Source organism: Herpailurus yagouaroundi, unplaced genomic scaffold (assembly GCF_014898765.1).
Source record: "Herpailurus yagouaroundi ecotype Mexico unplaced genomic scaffold, PumYag 28, whole genome shotgun sequence".
Classification (NCBI taxonomy): Eukaryota; Metazoa; Chordata; class Mammalia; order Carnivora; family Felidae; genus Herpailurus; species Herpailurus yagouaroundi.
Genome location: NW_024412376.1, coordinates 165,833,167 through 165,850,961, shown reverse-complemented (window position 1 = coordinate 165,850,961; position 17,795 = coordinate 165,833,167). Strand labels below are relative to the sequence as shown.

The following is a 17,795-nucleotide window of genomic DNA, read 5'->3' as shown; positions in this document are numbered from 1 at the left end:
CCTATACAGCATCATAACACAATCAAGACGTTTTGTGATCCATGCAACATGTTATTTAAAACAGGTGTTTTGGGGCACCTGGGTGGCTCAGTCAGCCCAGGTCATGATCTCGCGGTCTGAGAGTTCGAGCCCCACGTCGGGCTCTGTGCTGACAGCTCAGAGCCTGGAGCCTGTTTCGGATTCCCTGTCTCCCTCTCGCTTTCTGCCCCTCCTTCGCTCATGCCGTGTCCCCCCCCCCCTCAAAAATAAATGAACATTAAAAAAACTTCTTTAAACTAGTGTTTTTTTCTTAACAGTCTCTTGCTTACAATCAAATAGGGTTTTTGGAAGAACCTGTAAACTCATGCTCAGCCATTGTACAGACTGTCCCTGTTCGTGGCAACGACTCACACACCAGGACATATACACAAACACTCATACGCGCCAACAAAAGCACGCTCATTTCTGGCTGTGTTCCCCTGCAGCAGGTGTAACAGAAACGTGGTCAGCATCCAGCCTCACGCTGCACATGAGAACAGGCAGGACTCAACACCACGACTGAAGGTCCAGGAGTAGTAAGAAGATCCACATGAGATTAGAACCCAGAACCTTCTGAGCAGGCCTGGAATGAGCGGGCTGGGGCAGTTTCCCCCTCCACAGAAAAGTCGGGGTGCTGGGGAACCTCAAATAAAGAACTAGAACCTTCTCCCCGTTCTCCAAGGGGCACGTCATGCCAGCCAGCTCTGTCCTAGGGTCACGACTAAACAGAGGGCCTGTTCAACTGCTGTTTGAACTTCTCACCCGAAGAAATTATTCTGCTTTTTCACAGAACACAGGGACACGGGGAATTCTGAAACCAACCACGTAACTCCTGGGACTCTGCTCATCGGCCTCGCACTAAACCCAGAGCCTGACTGACCAGGTGACGCATGGTCTGTGTGCACCTGTCTGCACGTCTGCAGAGCCCCCCGAAGTCCGTCGCCCGGCTCCTCAACTTTCCTCAAACCTGGGGTTTTTCTCAACGTTTAACCTATTTTGATGTATGAATGTGTAAGCAAGTGCAAATTCTTACGTTACAAAGCAAACCACAAACGTACAAGGAAAACATGAGCAAAGCCTGCAATGAACCTCCCTCCGGAGGCTGATCTCTTTTATTTTTTGCAGTGTTTTTTTCAATATTATTCCCAACTTTAAAAGTGAGGCAGAGAGAAAAATACAGAAACGGTGTCACTTTTATTTCCTATCTGTAGATGGAACGACAGAGCTGAGCCCTGCCTCGTGAGGGCAGCGGGGCCGCGGGGGGGCTGAGAGAGTACCTGCCGAGGCCGTGAGCTCTGGGGCGCCAGGCTCTTCTCCCGGAAATCAACACATGAAGAGTCCTGTCGGCGCTCTGCCCTCTGGGGAGGAGAACCTGTGTCCTGTCCCACCCTGCGTTTAAGTCCAGGACAAAGGCCTTGAGGCAACCAGGGCAGCTGAGCAGAGCCGGGTGGCGGGGAGGAGCGAAGGGCGTGGACCCCACCGCTGAGCACCCCGCCGGCCGGCCGGCTCGGAGGCCTCGACCAGATGCCGACACCATCCGCACCTGACGTGGGAGTGCTGAGGGGGCCGGTCACTTTCCCCCTTGGGACACATTCTGATTGGTAGCAGGGCGAGGGAGCTACTCCAGAGCAAGGCGGGAGTGACCCGGGTTCACCCTGGCCCCACAGGCATGGGCTCAGGGCAGATGTGCCGCCCCTGTCCGCGGCGCCCCAGCCGGCTGCATTTGACCTTCTCTCCCCGGACTTCTCACCACCAGCCCTCCTGCAGGGCGGCCCTCCTGGGGCCACCACGCACACAGCAGGACCTGCCCCGCAGTGGCGCCCTCGTCCTCCCCGCCCCGCTCAGGTCTTCAACCCTGCTCTACACGTCACAGCTGGCGCCCCGTACCCACGCTGTACCTGGGGGTGCCTCCCACCCCCGTGAGGGCAGCACATCAACACCTGAGAGTGCCCGGCAGGAAAGCGGCACTCAAATATTTGGTAAATACGCAAATCTCTAGTTTTTTCTGTTTTCCTGAATGCGTATCTTACGGCACGCAAAATTCTTCCTGAAATGAAAGCGTTTGAAAGAAAACCTTTCTGAAAACCAACACGACAGTATCATTAAAAACGTTTTAGGGGTGCCTGGGTGGCTCCGTCCGTTGGGCGTCCGACTTCGGCTCAGGCCACGATCTCGCGGTCCGTGAGTTTGAGCCCCGCGTCGGGCTCTGTGCCGACGGCTCGGAGCCTGGAGCCTGTTTCAGATTCTGTGTCTCCCTCTCTCTCTGCCCTTCCCCTGTTCGTGCTCTGTCTCTGTCTCAAAAATAAATAAATGTTAAAAAAAAAAAAAAAAAGTTTTAAAGCTCAGCCTATGACAGATTTGTCTTAAGTGGATTAAGATTTATCACCTAAGATTCCTGCACAAAGGTTTACATAACGTAACTTGTCATCCAAAAACACGGTCGAGAACAGGAGGTAGGACAAACAGATATGCGTGTGTCCTGCCCTGCGGGCGGCGGGGACAACAGGGGATGGACACCTGGCCCTGTGTGAGGACTGGGTAACACGCACCAGGCCCCTGGACACTCGGCAAAACAAGGGTCACCGGGGGACAACCTGCTGGGCTCAGGCAAGTGAACAAAGCCAGTACCTCTAAGCAAGTCTGCGGTCCATACACGTCCCAGATCTTTCTTCTTCGGACATCGATCCCTCTGCCTGGGTGCTGAAATAGTTTCAGAAATCAAAGGTTAACGGCAGCGCATTGTTACGAACTGGCGGGAACAGATCCGACTCTGCAGGTACTGCCACTGGCGTGAAGCACAAGAGACCCTCAACCTCCGCGGTGAAGGCGCCCGCGGTTTCTCGGCAATGCCAACAGACACTCGTGCCCCTCCAAGGCACAGGTTAAGAACCTGTGCCCTGCTAAGGGTCACCGGGAGTCGTCACGAAGGGGAAATGCAGTCAAGGAGCGGGCACGCGTCCGGGGCCAGGGCCCCAGAGTCAAGTGCGGACCCCAGCACGTCTGCCCCTCCAGTTTGCCAGCAGGCGAGGCTCGTTCTCCTCGGCTGCTCCTTACCAGGCACGCCGTGCCCGCGCCCGCCGGCTCTCCAGGGCAACCGTGCTTCTTTCCAAGTCAGGCGGAGAGGGGGATGCACAAGGAACCCCGTCCTCCTCACCCACCAGCCTGCAGTCACCACCCGATGTGCCGACATCCCACAGACAACTTGGGCACAGCTGTTAGAATTACAAACTCAGTTTTCCACTTTTGTTATTAATTTTTGCTTATTTTGAGAGAGAGAGCACGTACAAGACGGAGAGAGGCAGAGATAGAGGCAGAGAAAGAGGGAGGGGAGAGGAGGGAGAATCCCAAGCAGGCTCCGAGATGTCAGCACGGAGCCCAACATGGGGCTCGAGCTCACGAACTGTGAGATCACGACCGGAGACAATATTGAGAGTCAAATTAAGAGTCGGACGCTTAACCAACATCGCCACCCAGGTGCCACGACCTTGTTTTTTTTTTATAGAGCAATTAAAGGTACGTTGTAACAGCCCCGTTTTAAGTTCCTACAGTTGTGGACGGAACGTCTCTGAGACAGGAAACAATGCTACCCTCAGAAGAAATCAGTTCAATCAGCTCCCGGGGCGGGGCGCCTGGGGGGCTCAGTCGGTTGAGCGTCCGACTTGGGCTCAGGTCACGATCTCACAGTTTAGGTTCGAGCCCCGCGTCGGGCTCTGTGCGGACAGCTCGGAGCCTGGAGCCTGCTTCGGATTCTGTGTCACCCTCTCTCTGCCCCTGCCCCACTCACACTTTCTGTCTCTCTCTCAAAAATAAACATTAAAAACAAAAACAAATCAGCCGTGGTGCCCGTGACGAAGTGTGAAGCTGCCAAGCTAAGGCAACTCCGCTCGGCGACTCCACAGGAAGGCTGACGCCAGCTGGAAGCACCAGCCCGGGCGGGTCGTGGCTCGCACCTACACGGAACCGCTCCCGGAGGCGGGGGCTGCTCTAAGCACTTCCTGCCCTTACTTCACGGGTCCAGAAAATGGTGCAAGACTCGCTATGGCCGTGTTACATCACAGTGTAAACACTGTCCTCCGAGCTGGACTTAAGCTTCTGGAGGCCAGAATCCACCTTGCCTTCCACTCCCTTCCAGTGTCCCGAAGAGGCACCGACGGCAGAAACCGCCGTGCTGTGGGCTCTGTCGTTCTACAGGCGCGCCCGCGAGCCCTGTTCTACGTGGCGCGAGGGCCGCCGGCTCTCTCCTCAGTCACGAGTCTGACAGCCAGGCAGACCCTGGATGCGGCTCGTACCGGCAGAGAAAGAGCTCGAGGGCCCTTGTGCTGGACCGGAAGACGCTTTAGAAAAGGAGCCAAAACGGCCAGGGAAGTGCACTTTACCCCCTCGGTGCTCAGGATGTGAACCAGGAGACCATTTCCGCATCCTAGGTCAACAAAGGACTGCTTGGCTGTCAGGCCCAGCTCAGCTCTTTCTTCTTTCCACAGAATCTAATTTAAAAAACAAAACAAGACAAAAACACAATCAGTTCCTGATTCACTTCTTCCAAGAGTAATTCAGACACAAACCCCACGTGGGATTACAAATCACGTTTCCAAAACAGGTAGAGAGGCCTCGTCTGTGGCCCTGGGCTTCTGTGTGGGTGTCGGACAGGTGAGCGGAGGGAGCGGAAGGGGTGTCGGCCCCTGCTCTTGCCTGATGCTGTGGGGGCATCGAAGCTTTCTTCTTCCATCAAGAGTCCGCATGAAAGTGGTCATCTCTGGGCAAGAGCTTTACAGATTATTGTTTGTTGGTGTCCTCGTGCTTTCTCTATGTTCTTCAAGACCATCGACTTTGATAATCAAGGCAAGATATGCTGTTTCTAAACGGGCGATGAGAATCACAGAGGAAAGGAAACTGGAAATTATCTAGTCTAAAATCAAGACTGGTGAGCTAGCTAAGGGAAGATTCAGGACTGGAAGGCAAGTGCCTATCACATGGGCCCCGCCAGCAGCGAGGGCCGCCCAGCGTGTCCGCGGCGACGGTGAATCAAGCAGGCACCTGCTAAGCTGGAGTCCCCACAGCTCGGCTTCACACGACTCAGACTCATTCCACACTCACGCAAAATCCAACCGCTGCACCTGTTACCAACCTGGCGAGCAGAACCAGACATGCCCCAAGGCAGGGAATTCGATACATGCTGTTCCCTTCGGTACGTGCTGTTCCTCGCTGACAGCTTCTGCCAGCGGCAACCTTGCCCCGCCCCACAGGAGCTTAGATGACGACAGCGGTCCTTACCAGCAGGTAGGCAGCAATAGCCACATCTTCATACACAAACTTCTCAGGATCAGTAACTTCAGGCCACACCTGAGAAATCAGTAAGAGCGTATGTAAATTGTTCTCCCAGCACCTAGCCATCTTGCTATACTTAAGTATCCCCATAAGGCACAAGTCAAACTCATCAGGCTGTAAAACTTAAAAAAAAATAAGCTCACTGCAAAGCAGACACTTAGGATCACTCTGCTGCAGTAAGAGGTCCGCATCAAGACACATAAAACTTGTACCCTGGATGCATCACAGGACCCGTCAAGGGCAATGCCGTCCAAGGCAGGATTTTCCAACAAGGACAACACACGTAAGACATTCAGATGAGACCACAGGACATCAGGGGAAAGCTCTCGGCCATGCCATCCCTGACGTTTATGTAGATGAGGAAAATGAGCAAGGCGCCGGGCGAGGAGAGCGAAAGGGTCAGGAGGTCAGAGCTCTAGCCCTCTCGTCTGTTGGTGACTGGCTGTCAGCTGGTCCCCATCTCCCTATCCGTAAGGCAGGGACAAAGCCTGAGGGGAAAACCTCAGCCGCCACACAGGACAACGGTCAGGTGCTCTCAAAGCTATGCAACACCAGCTGCACAAGCGTGACACCCCGTCGTCGAAACTAGCAACGTGCAGAGGACATCTGGCAGAAGAGGAAACACCAACAACAAGGTTACACGTTCCGTCCTGTTCTGGATTCTGTTTCTAGGCATGGGGGATTAGGCAGGGCAGTCTGCGTGACTCAGGACAATTTCAAAGGCTGGGATAACAGAAGGTCCTTTCTTGAAAGAACCGAACAGTTAGTAAGATAATGAAGGCCTCACAGACCAGCATCTGGAAGAGGAGGGTCCCCAGCTTAGGTCGGCCAGGTGCCCTAATGAAGGGTCACTGCCTCCAGCCTGTGACCTTTGGGGCACCCTGTTACACGACCACAGGTAACTGAGAAAAAAAAACCACACATGGAAAGGACAGGTCATGGTTCCTTCCAGGAACAGGGCCGGACCCTGGCAAGGGCACAAGAGAAGTTCAGCCCCATTAGTGATGCTTTATTTCTTCCTCTGGGTGTGAACACAGACGTCTGCTGCTACCTTCTTTTTATGTCTTCGATATGCAGTGATAGACGTGATCTGAGATGTATCTCCTTTCGGAAAATATATGCTTTCGTACTTTAAGTTTTTATATATTCTCCTTAAACATCCTTAAGTACATCCTAAGGAAATGTGGCAATTTAGTAACTAATCTTTAAGTATTTTCAATTAAATATTCCCTTTTATTCGCTTGGAAAAAAATTCACAAAGCGCAAAAGAGAAGATCCTTCTCCGTAACACATCTGTCAATATCTTTGCGGTTCGCATCCATACAAATGTCGAAGTACAGCCTGCCTGCAGTGGGGCCCGTAAGTGGGTATGTTCCGCCGTGATGTCTGCGTCGGGATGAACTGGAAGGTCTACGGGAGAAACGACTTTACCCGCCTGACCTGTTGTCTGGTCACCGCCACCCATCGGAACAAGGGAGTCACAAGTGTTTTCCCCAGAGTTACCTTGACCATGTCTTTATGCTTCTCCTTAAGCGCCTGGTAAGTCTTGCTGTATTCGATGATGGAAATGAGGGACAGGGTGCTTTTAAACCCACTTTTCTTGCTCCCCACAGACCACCCGGCCAGCCTGGCCAGCAGCTCTTCCCCCAGCCAGGCGGGTTTGGGATAAACAGTTCCGTCTGAATGCCATCTTTCTGGACAGAAAATTGAAATAGATATGAACCTTTAAAAATAAGAGAAACACGAATAAGCAGGGCTGGTTTCAAGTGCTCTTTGTACGTTAACCGTTTCCCCCGAGAGTAGAGTGCGTGTTAACACAGCTATTTGACCTTAACATAACGATTTGACCTGAAACCCAAGAATCTGGAGCGAGTTGCAGAACTTTCATCCAATGGAGAAAAACGCACGTTTTAAAAGCGGGAAGTCTTCTTCCCCTGCCACCAGGGTTAAAGATGCCTTTGCCCGTCCCACACATCCCGTCACAAGGATGGACGACCAATGACAAAGCCCCTCTTACCGTCTGCCTCACACACTGACCAGCCAGCTTCCCAACGTCCAAGGGTTCTCCTCCCATTCTCATATTCCACATCTCCACGAGGGCAACTCAAATGCGAGCGCACCGGTCGCTAAAACTCACTGGCCCGACAGCTGAGTGCCCAGTCACAAAGCTAAGCACGGGCACGGCCCCGGGCAGCTCACAGGTTCACTGTCTCCGCGTGTCTCGGGGCCCAGGCCAGCCCGCAGCTCCGGGTGCGGGGACCCACGGCACACAGGCCGCACGGCAGGCCCTCACCGTCTGCGTGAACGCGCGAGCAGAAGCCCACAGTGCCCCTCTGAGGACCCAACGCTGGCGGCACGGTAAAGGGGAGACAGCACGGAGCTGGTCAGGCAGAGAGAGAAGGGGCCCCTGAGAGCAAGCAGAGGCACGGGCAGCCGGATGAGAGGGGCAGGGCTGGGGAGGGCGTGAGGGGACAGGGGCAAGCGGCCAGTTGCCCCAGAGGGAGCAGGGGCCTGCAGGCTTTTTGGCAGCGTGTGTGTCGGAGGGACACAAGCCACTCCTAAGTAACAGGCCCCGATTCTCCACGACAGATGCACCCCCGCGAGGTCACGACGCGGCGAGAGCCTGGGCAGGACTAGGGCTGCACCCCTTTTTCACCCCCGTCACCTTGGAAGCTCTCCCGCTGGGGCCCGCACACCTTGTCAGGCCCTTCCCTGCTCTTCCCTGGGCCTCGTGCTCTTTCCCTGCGTGTCCCCAGAGTCCCCACGGCTACTCCCTCATCCGCTCGGGCCTCACGTGCGACGTCCCCTCCTCGGAGGCATTCCCCACGCACCCTGCGTGGACCGGATACGACACTGTTCCCATGTTCCCTCGTCAGGGAAGGCAGAGACCCACTTCACCTGTTTTACGGTACTTCGCGGCACTCGGCACTACCCGGTGGCAGAGCGTGTAGATGTGTCGCCCCACGAGACCCGCTCACCGCTCTACCCAGTGCTGAGCACGCGGCGGGCACACGCCAACACTGCCGCGACGGAAGGTGCCGGTGGGGAGCACGTGTGGCGGCCCCACCAACTCCCATTCGACTGATGCTCGGTATCTGGTCCCAGTGCCCAAGGGGATGTGAGGGACGGCTGCCCGGTGGGGCAAGGACAGGAAATGCCAACCTGGAAAGATGGGGAGCGGGCAGCCGAACCCGAGTCCTCAGGACGTCAGCCCAGAACGTGACCACGACGCATCACCTGCACGGGGCACTGCCGGGGCCAGGGCCGGGCCCCGCTGGGCGCCCTCACAACAGACCCGAGCAGGAGCCTTCAGTGCTCACCTAACAGCTCTGCCATCAGCACCCCAGGCGACCGCCACGGGAGACATGGCTTTCCCCAAGGCGCCTGCGCTCGCTGAGGCAAGGGCCTGGGGCCAGGTCCCCCCCCCCCCCCCCCGCCCCCGGGCAGTCTCTTGAAAATTCAAAGAGGCTTCACCCGTGGTTCTTGAGGAGGGGGGCCAACGTGGCGGAGAAGTAAGGGGATCCACACTTCCTGTGTCTCTCAAACACCGAAGTGCTGAAGCCAAAGGACTTTGAACCCCAAGAGTCTGGCAGGAAAAGAGACTGAAACTACCGGGAAGAAAATGGGGAAACTTGAGAAACGGTAAGTGGGTGACTGTGAACTGGGGGAGATAAAACGGGCCGTGTCGGCACGGAGGGGAGGGATCCCCTTCTTCCGAGAGACAAAGGGAGGAGAAAGAACGGCTGGGGAAGCGTAGGACTGTATCTGGACAAGAGAGAACCCTCGGGCTGGGACTCAGAGGGGTCCCATCTCTAACCGCGGGGCTCTCATCGGACTGGGGCCGGCTCCCTGTTCACGCACCTGGGGAGGAGGGGAGCCGGCCGGGTTCGGTGTGGTCAGGGGCGCAGTCCGCAGTAGGAGAAAGCAGCCCCCTCCCTGGAGCGCTGTGGGCATAAGACAAAGCCCGCCTGCGTCCGCCACCCCCGGGGTTCGGTGGGGAGGTTGGTAGCGAGGTCCACAGTAGAAGGCGGTCCTCCCTGAAGTGCGGGGCACAGACACGGCCAGCCGGGACCACGTATCAGGCCGCATGGAGAGGCGCTTCCCCAGCACCAGAGCACACGGAGCGGGACGCTGAATCCTAGCCAAGCGCAGGGTCAGGGGAGTTGGCGGAGCGAGAAGGACCGCCCCCATCTGCGCCCGTGGCACAGTGAGGACGACTCCAACGGGGTCTACCGGGTCCGCCGAGAAGAGACTGGGGGATTGCCATCCCCCCCTCCCCCCACAACCACCACCACGGTGGGGCCTCAGAGATCAGTCCTGGGGCCCACGGTGAAGGCGGGACCAGCCTACACCAAACCACGCCCCTCCGCACTGGGTGACCGCGTATCTCCCGGAGCTGGACAGACCCTGCGGACGGTCCCCCCGCCCGGCGACGCAGCGCTGCCTGGATTAACTCTAGGTCACTTCTGGATAGAGACATATATTCTTGCCCACCCCCCCATTTCTCCTCCTCATCTCTTCCCTCCCCCAGGCTGGTTACTCTGGTTACTGGTCTGTCTAAACAGACAAATTTAACGCATTCTCTTGACACGTGTTCCGCGCCTCCTTCTTTACGCTCCTTTCTCTCTCTCTGGAATAATCAAGCCGTAGAGTTTCTCTGTCTGGGTAACTGTATCTTCCTTTCTTTTTCCCTGCCTCCTTCCTTATTTTCCTCTCTCTCTGGACTAAGCCTTTTAGTCTCTCTGCCTGGTCAATGTTTATCCCCCCCCCACTCCTCTCACTTCTCTCTGTCTGTTCTCTTCCGTCAGCACCTGACCCTGTTCTTTACTTGTAGTCGGTGTTTCTGGTTTTCTGCTTTTGGATTGTTCTTAGTTTGTTTTTTGTTTTTGTTTACTTGTTTGTTTGTTCTGTGTGTGTGTGCGTGTTTTCGTCTCCTGTCTGTCTGTCCTCCTTTCCAGGGCTACTCCAAGGAACGAATCAAAGCACACCTGGTGGAGGGTCCAAACCATCACTATGAGTAGGAAATAAAATAACCAAAGTCACAACAACAGAGAGCAAGTAACAATGTCCGAAGAGACACCTCCTGAAGGGCCAGGCCCCGGATGGCGTGGGACCCTCCTTTCATACGGGCAGAGCACACAACAAGCTCTTAAAAGGCAGAAGGGACAGAAAAGTAGCCGAAACGATGGAACGGAAGAATTCGCCTCAAGAGAAACTCCAGGAAGAAGTGATAGCTAACGAATTGATCAAAACAGACTTAAGCAATATGACTGGACAAGAATTTAGAATAATAATCATAAAATTAATTGCTGGGCTTGAAAAAAGGATAGAGGACAGCAGAGAATCTATTGCTACAGAGATCAAGGGACTAAAAAATACTCCCGATGGATTAAAAAATGCCACAAATGAGGTGCAAAATAGAATGGAGGCAGCCACAGCGTGGACTGAAGAGACAGAGGGTCGAATAGGTGAATTAGAAGATAAAACTATGGAAAACGAGGAAGCTGAGAAAAAGATTAAAAAATCCAGGATTACGAGGGGGAGAATTAGAGAACTAAGTGATTCAATCAAGTGGAACAATATCCATTATCATAGGAATTCCAGAAGATGAAGAGAGAGAAAAAGGGGCTGAAGGTGTACTTGAACAAATCATAGCCGAGAACTTCCCTGATCTGGGGAAGGAAAAAGGCCCTGAAATTCAAGAGGCACAGAGAACTCCCTTCAGACGTAACTTGAATCGATCTTCTGCGTGACATATCATAGTGAAACTGGCAAAATACAAAGATAAGGAGAAAATTCTGAAAGCAGCTATGGATAAACACGCTCTAACTTATAAAGGGAGACCGATAAGACTAGTGGCAGACCTATCTACTGAAACTTGGCAGGCCAGAAAGGAATGGCAGGAAATCTTCAATGTGATGAACAGAAAAAATATGCAGCCGAGAATCCTTTATCCAGCAAGTCTGTCATTCAGAATAGAAGGAGGGAGAAAGGTCTTCCCAAACAAACAAAAACTGAAGGAATTCATCACCACTAAACCAGCCCTACAAGAGATCCTAAGGGGATTGTGAGTGAAATGTTGCAAGGACCACAAAGGACCAGAGACATCACTACAAGCATGAAACCTACAGACACCACAATGACTCTAAACCCGTATGTTTCTATAATAACACTGAATGTAAATGCACTAAATGCTCCAATCAAAAGACATAGGGTATCAAAATGGATTTTTTAAAAAAGACCCATCTATTTGCTGTCTACAAGAGACTCATTTTAGACCTGAGGACACCTTCAGATTGAAAGTGAGGGGATGGAAAACTATCTATCATGCTACTGGAAGTGAAAATAAAGGTGGAGAAGCCATACTTGTATCAGACAAACTAGACTTTAAAGACTGTAACAAGAGGGGCACCTGGGTGGCTTAACCGAAGTCGGTTAAGCATCTGACTTCGGCTCAGGTCATGATCTCACAGTTCGTGAGTTCGAGCCCTGCGTCGGGCTCTAGTGCTGACAGCTCAGAGCCTGGAGTCTGCCTCACATTCTGTGTCTCCCTCTCTCTCTCTGCCCCTTCCCTGCTCATGCTGTGTCTCTCTCTGTCTCAAAAATAAATAGACATTAAAAAAAAAAAAAAATTAAAGACTATAACAAGAGACGAAGAAGGGCATTATATAATTATTACAGGGTCTATCCGTCAGGAAGAGCTAACAATTATAAATGTCTATGCGCCGGATACGGGAGCCCCCAAATACATAAAACAATTAATCACAAACATAAGCAACCTTATTGATAAGAATGTGGTAATTGTAGGGGACTTTAATTTTTTTTTTTTTTAACATTTATATTTTATTTTTGAGACAGAGAGAGACAGAGCATGAATGGGGGAGGGTCAGAGAGAGAGGGAGACACAGAATCTGAAACAGGCTCCAGGCTCTGAGCGGTCAGCACAGAGCCCGACGTGGGGCTCGAACTCACGGACCGCGAGATCATGACCTGAGCCGAAGTCGGACGCTTAACCGACTGACCCACCCAGGCGCCCCAATGGTAGGGGACTTTAATACCCCACTTACAACAATGGATAGATCATCTAGACACACGGTCGATAAAGAAACAAGGGCCCTGAATGATATATTGGATCAGATGTATTTAGAACTCTGCATCCCAAAGCAACAGAATATACTTTCTTCTCGAGTGCACATGGAACATTCTCCAAGATAGATCACATACTGAGTCACAAAACAGCCCTTTATAAGTATACAAGAATTGAGATCATACCATGCATCCTTTCGGACCACAATGCTATGAAGCTTGAAAGCAACCACAGGAAAAAGTCTGGAAAACTCCAAAAGCATGGAGGTTAAAGAACACCCTACAGAAGAATGAATGGGTCAACCAGGCAATTAGAGAAGAAGTTAAAAAATATATGGAAACAAATGAAAATGAAAAATTAAAAATAGACCTACCCTATGACCCAGCAATAGCACTGCTAGGAATTTACCCAAGGGATACAGGAGTGCTGATGCACAGGGGAACTTGTACCCCAATGTTTATAGCAGCGCTTTCAACAACAGCCAAATTATGGAAGGAGCCTAAATGTCCATCAACTGACAAATGGATAAAGAAGATGTGGTTTATGTATACAATGGAATACTACTTGGCAATGAGAAAGAATGAAATCGTGCCATTTGCAGCAACGTGGATGGAACTGGAGAGTATTATGCTGAGTAAAATAAGTCAGGCAGAGAAAGATACCATATGTTTTCACTCATATGTGGATCTTGAAAAACTTAAGAGAAGACCATGGAGGAAGGGAAGGGGGGGAACAAAAAGTTAGAGAGGGAGGGAGGCAAACCGTAAGAGACTCCTAAATACTGAAAACAAACTGAGGGATGATGGGGGGTGGGGGAGAGGGGAAAGTGGGTGATGGGCACTGAGGAGGGCACCTGTTGGGATGAGCACTGGGGGTTGTATGGAAACCAACTTAATAAATTATATTTAATATAAAAACAAAAAACAGGGGCGCCTGGGTGGCGCAGTCGGTTAAGCGTCCGACTTCAGCCAGGTCACGATCTCACGGTCCGTGAGTTCGAGCCCCGCGTCGGGCTCTGGGCTGATGGCTCAGAGCCTGGAGCCTGTTTCCGATTCTGTGTCTCCCTCTCTCTCTGCCCCTCCCCCGTTCATGCTCTGTCTCTCTCTGTCCCAAAAATAAATAAACGTTGAAAAAAAAAAATTAAAAAAAAAAAAACACAAAAAACAAAAACAAAGAGGCTTCACCCAGGTCCTAAGAATTCCCAGCAAGCTTCTCTGCCTGCAACAGGTCCCCAGGAAGCCTAGGCCCCTCCTCAGAGGTTCAAGAATTATTAAGTCCATTTCAGACGGGAAAACTGGGAGCCACAGAGGCGACATACCCAAGGCCACACTGCTAAGGGGGAAACCCAGCCCTTTCTGACCTTTCTGACTGCAAAACCAGGCTTCCCACTGTACTCCTCTCCTTTCTACAAAGCCACGTGCAAAGCCCCGTCTGATGAAACAGACACAATCCTCAAGGCTGTTCTGGAAAGTATCTGTACTCTCCAGATGTGGCTCTCAGGAAAACATCAGCGGCAGAGCGGTAAGTGAATTTACCCTCCCTCTGACTCGGTCATTTAAAAAACACCAAACAGGTGTTTGGACACTTGCTGGACAGGCCCAAATGCCACACGGAACTAGGGGGTCCTGCTCAAGTACCACTCGTGTGAGAAGCGCCGCTGGGTACCCACTCCATCCCAACCATGGGGGAGCCTCGGCAGGAAGGAAACAAGGAAGCTGACGCTCAGTCAAGTTCCCAAGTTGCAAGAAATAAAATGGCAGGATTTGCAACTCTTTGACCTGGCCGCTAAAACCGGTTGCTACTGGTTCCCAAGGCTTCACGGAACACGAAGAACACAGACTCAGGCCAGGCGGTGACCGCCCCACCCCCACACAGGGGCCAACAAGGGACAAAGCCTCCCAGGAAGGTTCTCACACCGGAGCTGCCCGTTCAGTTCTCGCGGGGCCTGAATCTTGCAGCTGCTCCAACACCCGCCTGGAAACAAAGTGCCGGAGGAGGAAGCCACTATTCAGTTCTTACCATTCTCCTTTGCTCCGACCGAGCCGGAGTTGATACACGTTGTTTGTCTCAACCTTTACGCTCCCTTTGCCATCTTCCTCCAAAGGTAAAAATGTTACAGTTCCGTTGAGGACATCTGGGGGAGCGGGACACAGGGATAATCAATTAAACGGTTTGTCAGCATTGTAGCAGAAGCGTCAATAAAAACAGTAAATAATCAGCAGGCTGCTGCTCTCCCGTGGCTTTTCCTCGCTCTATTTACCATAGCGCCCAGGAGGTCACACATGCTCGTATGTCCCATCCACTGCTGCATCCCGAGCCTGCACGGTGCCAGGCGCACAAGGGAGAAAGCAGTCCTAAAGCCGGCAGTCCTGGGGCGCCTGGGGGGGCTCAGTCGGTTGAGCATCCGACTTCAGCTCAGGTCATGATCTCACAATCCGTGAGTTCGAGCCCCGCATCGGGCTCTGTGCTGACAGCTCGGAGCCTGGAGCCTGCTTCGGATTCTGTGTGTGTCTCTCTCTCTCTCTCTCTCTCTCTCTCTCTCTCTCTCTCTCTCTCTCCCCCTCCCCCCGTTGTGCTCTCTCTCTCAAAAATAAACTTAAAAAAACAAAACACCCGGCCCTCCTTGTAGAGGAGCACTGCCTCTCCCCTGCAGCGAAGCCGATCTGGTAACGCTGAAGTCCACATCTGAAGGCCTCAGGGGCACGGACTCACCCCAATCCTCTGTCTTTCCTTAACTGTCACTTCTCTCACTCTGCGGAGCCCGCCACCACCTCCCTACTCCCGCCCTCTCCCTTTCAAACGCCGGTCAACTCTGCACAAATGCAGGTGGAGCTCAGTTCAGGCCCGACACCTCTCCCTACTGCAATAATATATGTGTAATTAAAATCCGTCTCTCTCCTTGCCGCTTTGACTGGCGTCCGCCTGGATCTCCGGCACCCCTCGCTACCGGAAACACTCCTACCTTGCACGACAACTTCTCTCCTCGGAGCAGCAAGCGGGCAGAGCGGGCTTGTTTTCGGGATGACGCTTCTGAGAACCACGTCGAGCTCGCTCGGCGCCTCTGGCTGCGATCCCGCACGGGCCCCGGTGAGGAAGGCCAGCAACTCGTGGCTGCCGCCGGCGAGGCTTCGGGAGAAATCGTCCCACAGAGAATCCAGATCCCAGGCGGAGAAATCGCCCTCCCCGGCTCCTGCCTTGTCGGGCTGCCCGGGGCCCTCTACGAGCAGGGGCGCCGCGGCTGCTTCCCCGGGGCCCTCCCCTTGTTGCCGCCGGTGCCGGGACTCCTCGGGCCCGCGACCCGGGCCCCCCCCCGGGGGGGCGCGGACCCCGTCCGGCCGCTCCCGGCTCCTCCTGCTCGGGGCCCGCGTTGGGCCTGCGGCCGCGGGGCGACACCCGGGGCAGGGCGGCCCTCCGCCGGGCCTCCAGGCGGGCGCCACACAGCCGCTTGTTGGCCACCTGCGGCTTCTCCAGCCACACGGCCACCGCCTCCCAGAAGCCCCCCGGGAGCAGCTCCCCAGGGTCGCGCACCGCCGCCCGGCCCACCTCAGCCATAGTCCAACCGCGCCGAGCTCCCGGCGGCGGCGCGCCGCGATGACGCACCCGGCGGCGCGGCCTGTGACGTCACGGGGCGGGGCGCCGGGAGCGCGCAGGGGCTAGCGCGCGGGCACGCGCCTCTTGCAGGCTTCCTGTCCTGGGCCTGCTGGGGACGGCCGGTCCTCCAGCGTCGCCCGCGTGCCCCCGGGAGGACCCGGGCCCGCCGGGGGGGGACCCACATCTCCAGCAGAGCCTGCAGAGTCTGTCCGTTACCAGAAGCCCCAGATAGCCCTCGTCCTCTGTGTGCTTTCGTCCCTCTTGTTGGGACTTTTGCCCTTCGCTATGGAGTCTCTGTGGGAATCCAGAAGAAGGGAACCCTGACCCAAAGCGGGTGATTTGTCAGAGACACGAGCACGTACCCGTTCCTGTGGAATTCAGTGAGACCTAAAGGAGGCATGGAACCTCGTCGACACAGCCGTTCACGCCATCCCTTTTAGCCTTGGACCGTGTGCTTGATTTTCATGCTGTCTCTACGGTCAATCTTAAAAAATGAAGAGCCCCCCCCCCCCCATTTTACTAGCAAAACGAGTTTGTTCGGGAAGAGCAGAGAAGTTGCAGGCCCGGCCGTGCAAGCTACGGTGAGCCAGGGCCAAGTCTGGAGACACGAAGGAAAATTCAGCGGATGTGTTAGGTTTTAGGAGGAAACCGGGAGGGAGTTTTAAACAAAAGTTCAGGGGAGAAGAACACGAGGTTTGAGGTTGGACAGTTTCTCCCGGGCTGCAAGCCATGCTTCCGCGTGGTTGCTGGGGTGGGCTGGGGATCTTCCTTCTTTCTCTTAAAAGTAGGAGATGGAATGCCTGTGTGCAAAATGCCCTCTCTTGTTCAAATGATTCTTCTCTGCTGGCGATCCTGGCTGCAGCCAGAGATACCTGTGTGAGTGCTCCCCCTTCAGGGCCACCTCACTCCATTTTACTGAGGGTTTCTTCCTTTCCCGGGGCTGCTGGAACCAAGAACCACAAACTGGGTGGCTTCAAACAACAGAAATTTATCGTCTCGCAGTTTCTGGAGGCTCTAAGAGAGAGCACTTCTTGCCTCGCCCCGGTTCCTGGCAGCTACAACCCCTAACTCTTTCCCAACAGGTGTAGCCTGGTTAGAGCACCCGCGATGAATCATTACAGATCTCACCCGTTGCTGATATGCGTGGTAGGAGGTCTGGGGGAGGGGGGAGCAGACCTGGGTGCGCTAAGCATTGAGAATGTAGAGCTAATTAAGACCCTGCATTTGAGAAACCTTCAGGGCGACCATAGAGGCAGACCTCTAAGACGATGGCTATGGAACATGAGAACTGCAACATTCAACACAGGCACGGGGTTCAGAGGTTACAGAAAGAGGGAAGTTTTCTGTGATCTAAGGCTCTTCCGGTCTTGAGGGGAGGATTCAAGCCAGGGCTCAGCACGGCCTTCTCAGCAAGGCAAACTCAGTCCATACACCGGCACCCACTGTAGTCTAGAAGGCGATGGGGAAGCGCAGGGGGGTGGGGGGGGGGAGGGCTGGCCTCCCTCCTACAGGCCGTGATCGTAGTGATTTTGTTCCAGTGACGCTTCAGGTCACTTTGACACCAGGCACCTCTGACGTGTCCTGCGTGTGGGACTCCACCCAGGTGTTGGGGGTGGGGGGATTTTCTTGGTAACAGACCTTCACTACCTTTCTAGGAGCATGGGAGCTTCCTCCTCGGTCCCCAAGGACTCTCTCTTGGGATGCATTTTAACCCCCTGGGAACAATTTGGGAAAGGACTAATGTCCTCTAACTGCGTGGCCTTAGTAGGGACCC

The 17,795-nt window shown here is 54.0% G+C and overlaps 1 protein-coding gene across 1 annotated transcript in view; it reads right to left on the bottom strand.

Moving 5' to 3' along the window:
* Positions 1-16,017, bottom strand: part of TRMT44 (tRNA methyltransferase 44 homolog) — a 30,488-nt gene extending 14,471 nt beyond the window's left edge. Inside the window, 7 exon segments of the mRNA XM_040488903.1 lie at positions 2,647-2,718; positions 4,395-4,502; positions 5,290-5,358; positions 6,847-7,066; positions 14,450-14,564; positions 15,393-15,718; positions 15,720-16,017. Of these exon segments, the coding sequence (XP_040344837.1) occupies positions 2,647-2,718; positions 4,395-4,502; positions 5,290-5,358; positions 6,847-7,066; positions 14,450-14,564; positions 15,393-15,718; positions 15,720-15,982 (1,173 nt within the window). The 5' untranslated portion in view covers positions 15,983-16,017.
* Between the last annotated feature and the right edge of the window lie 1,778 nt (positions 16,018-17,795).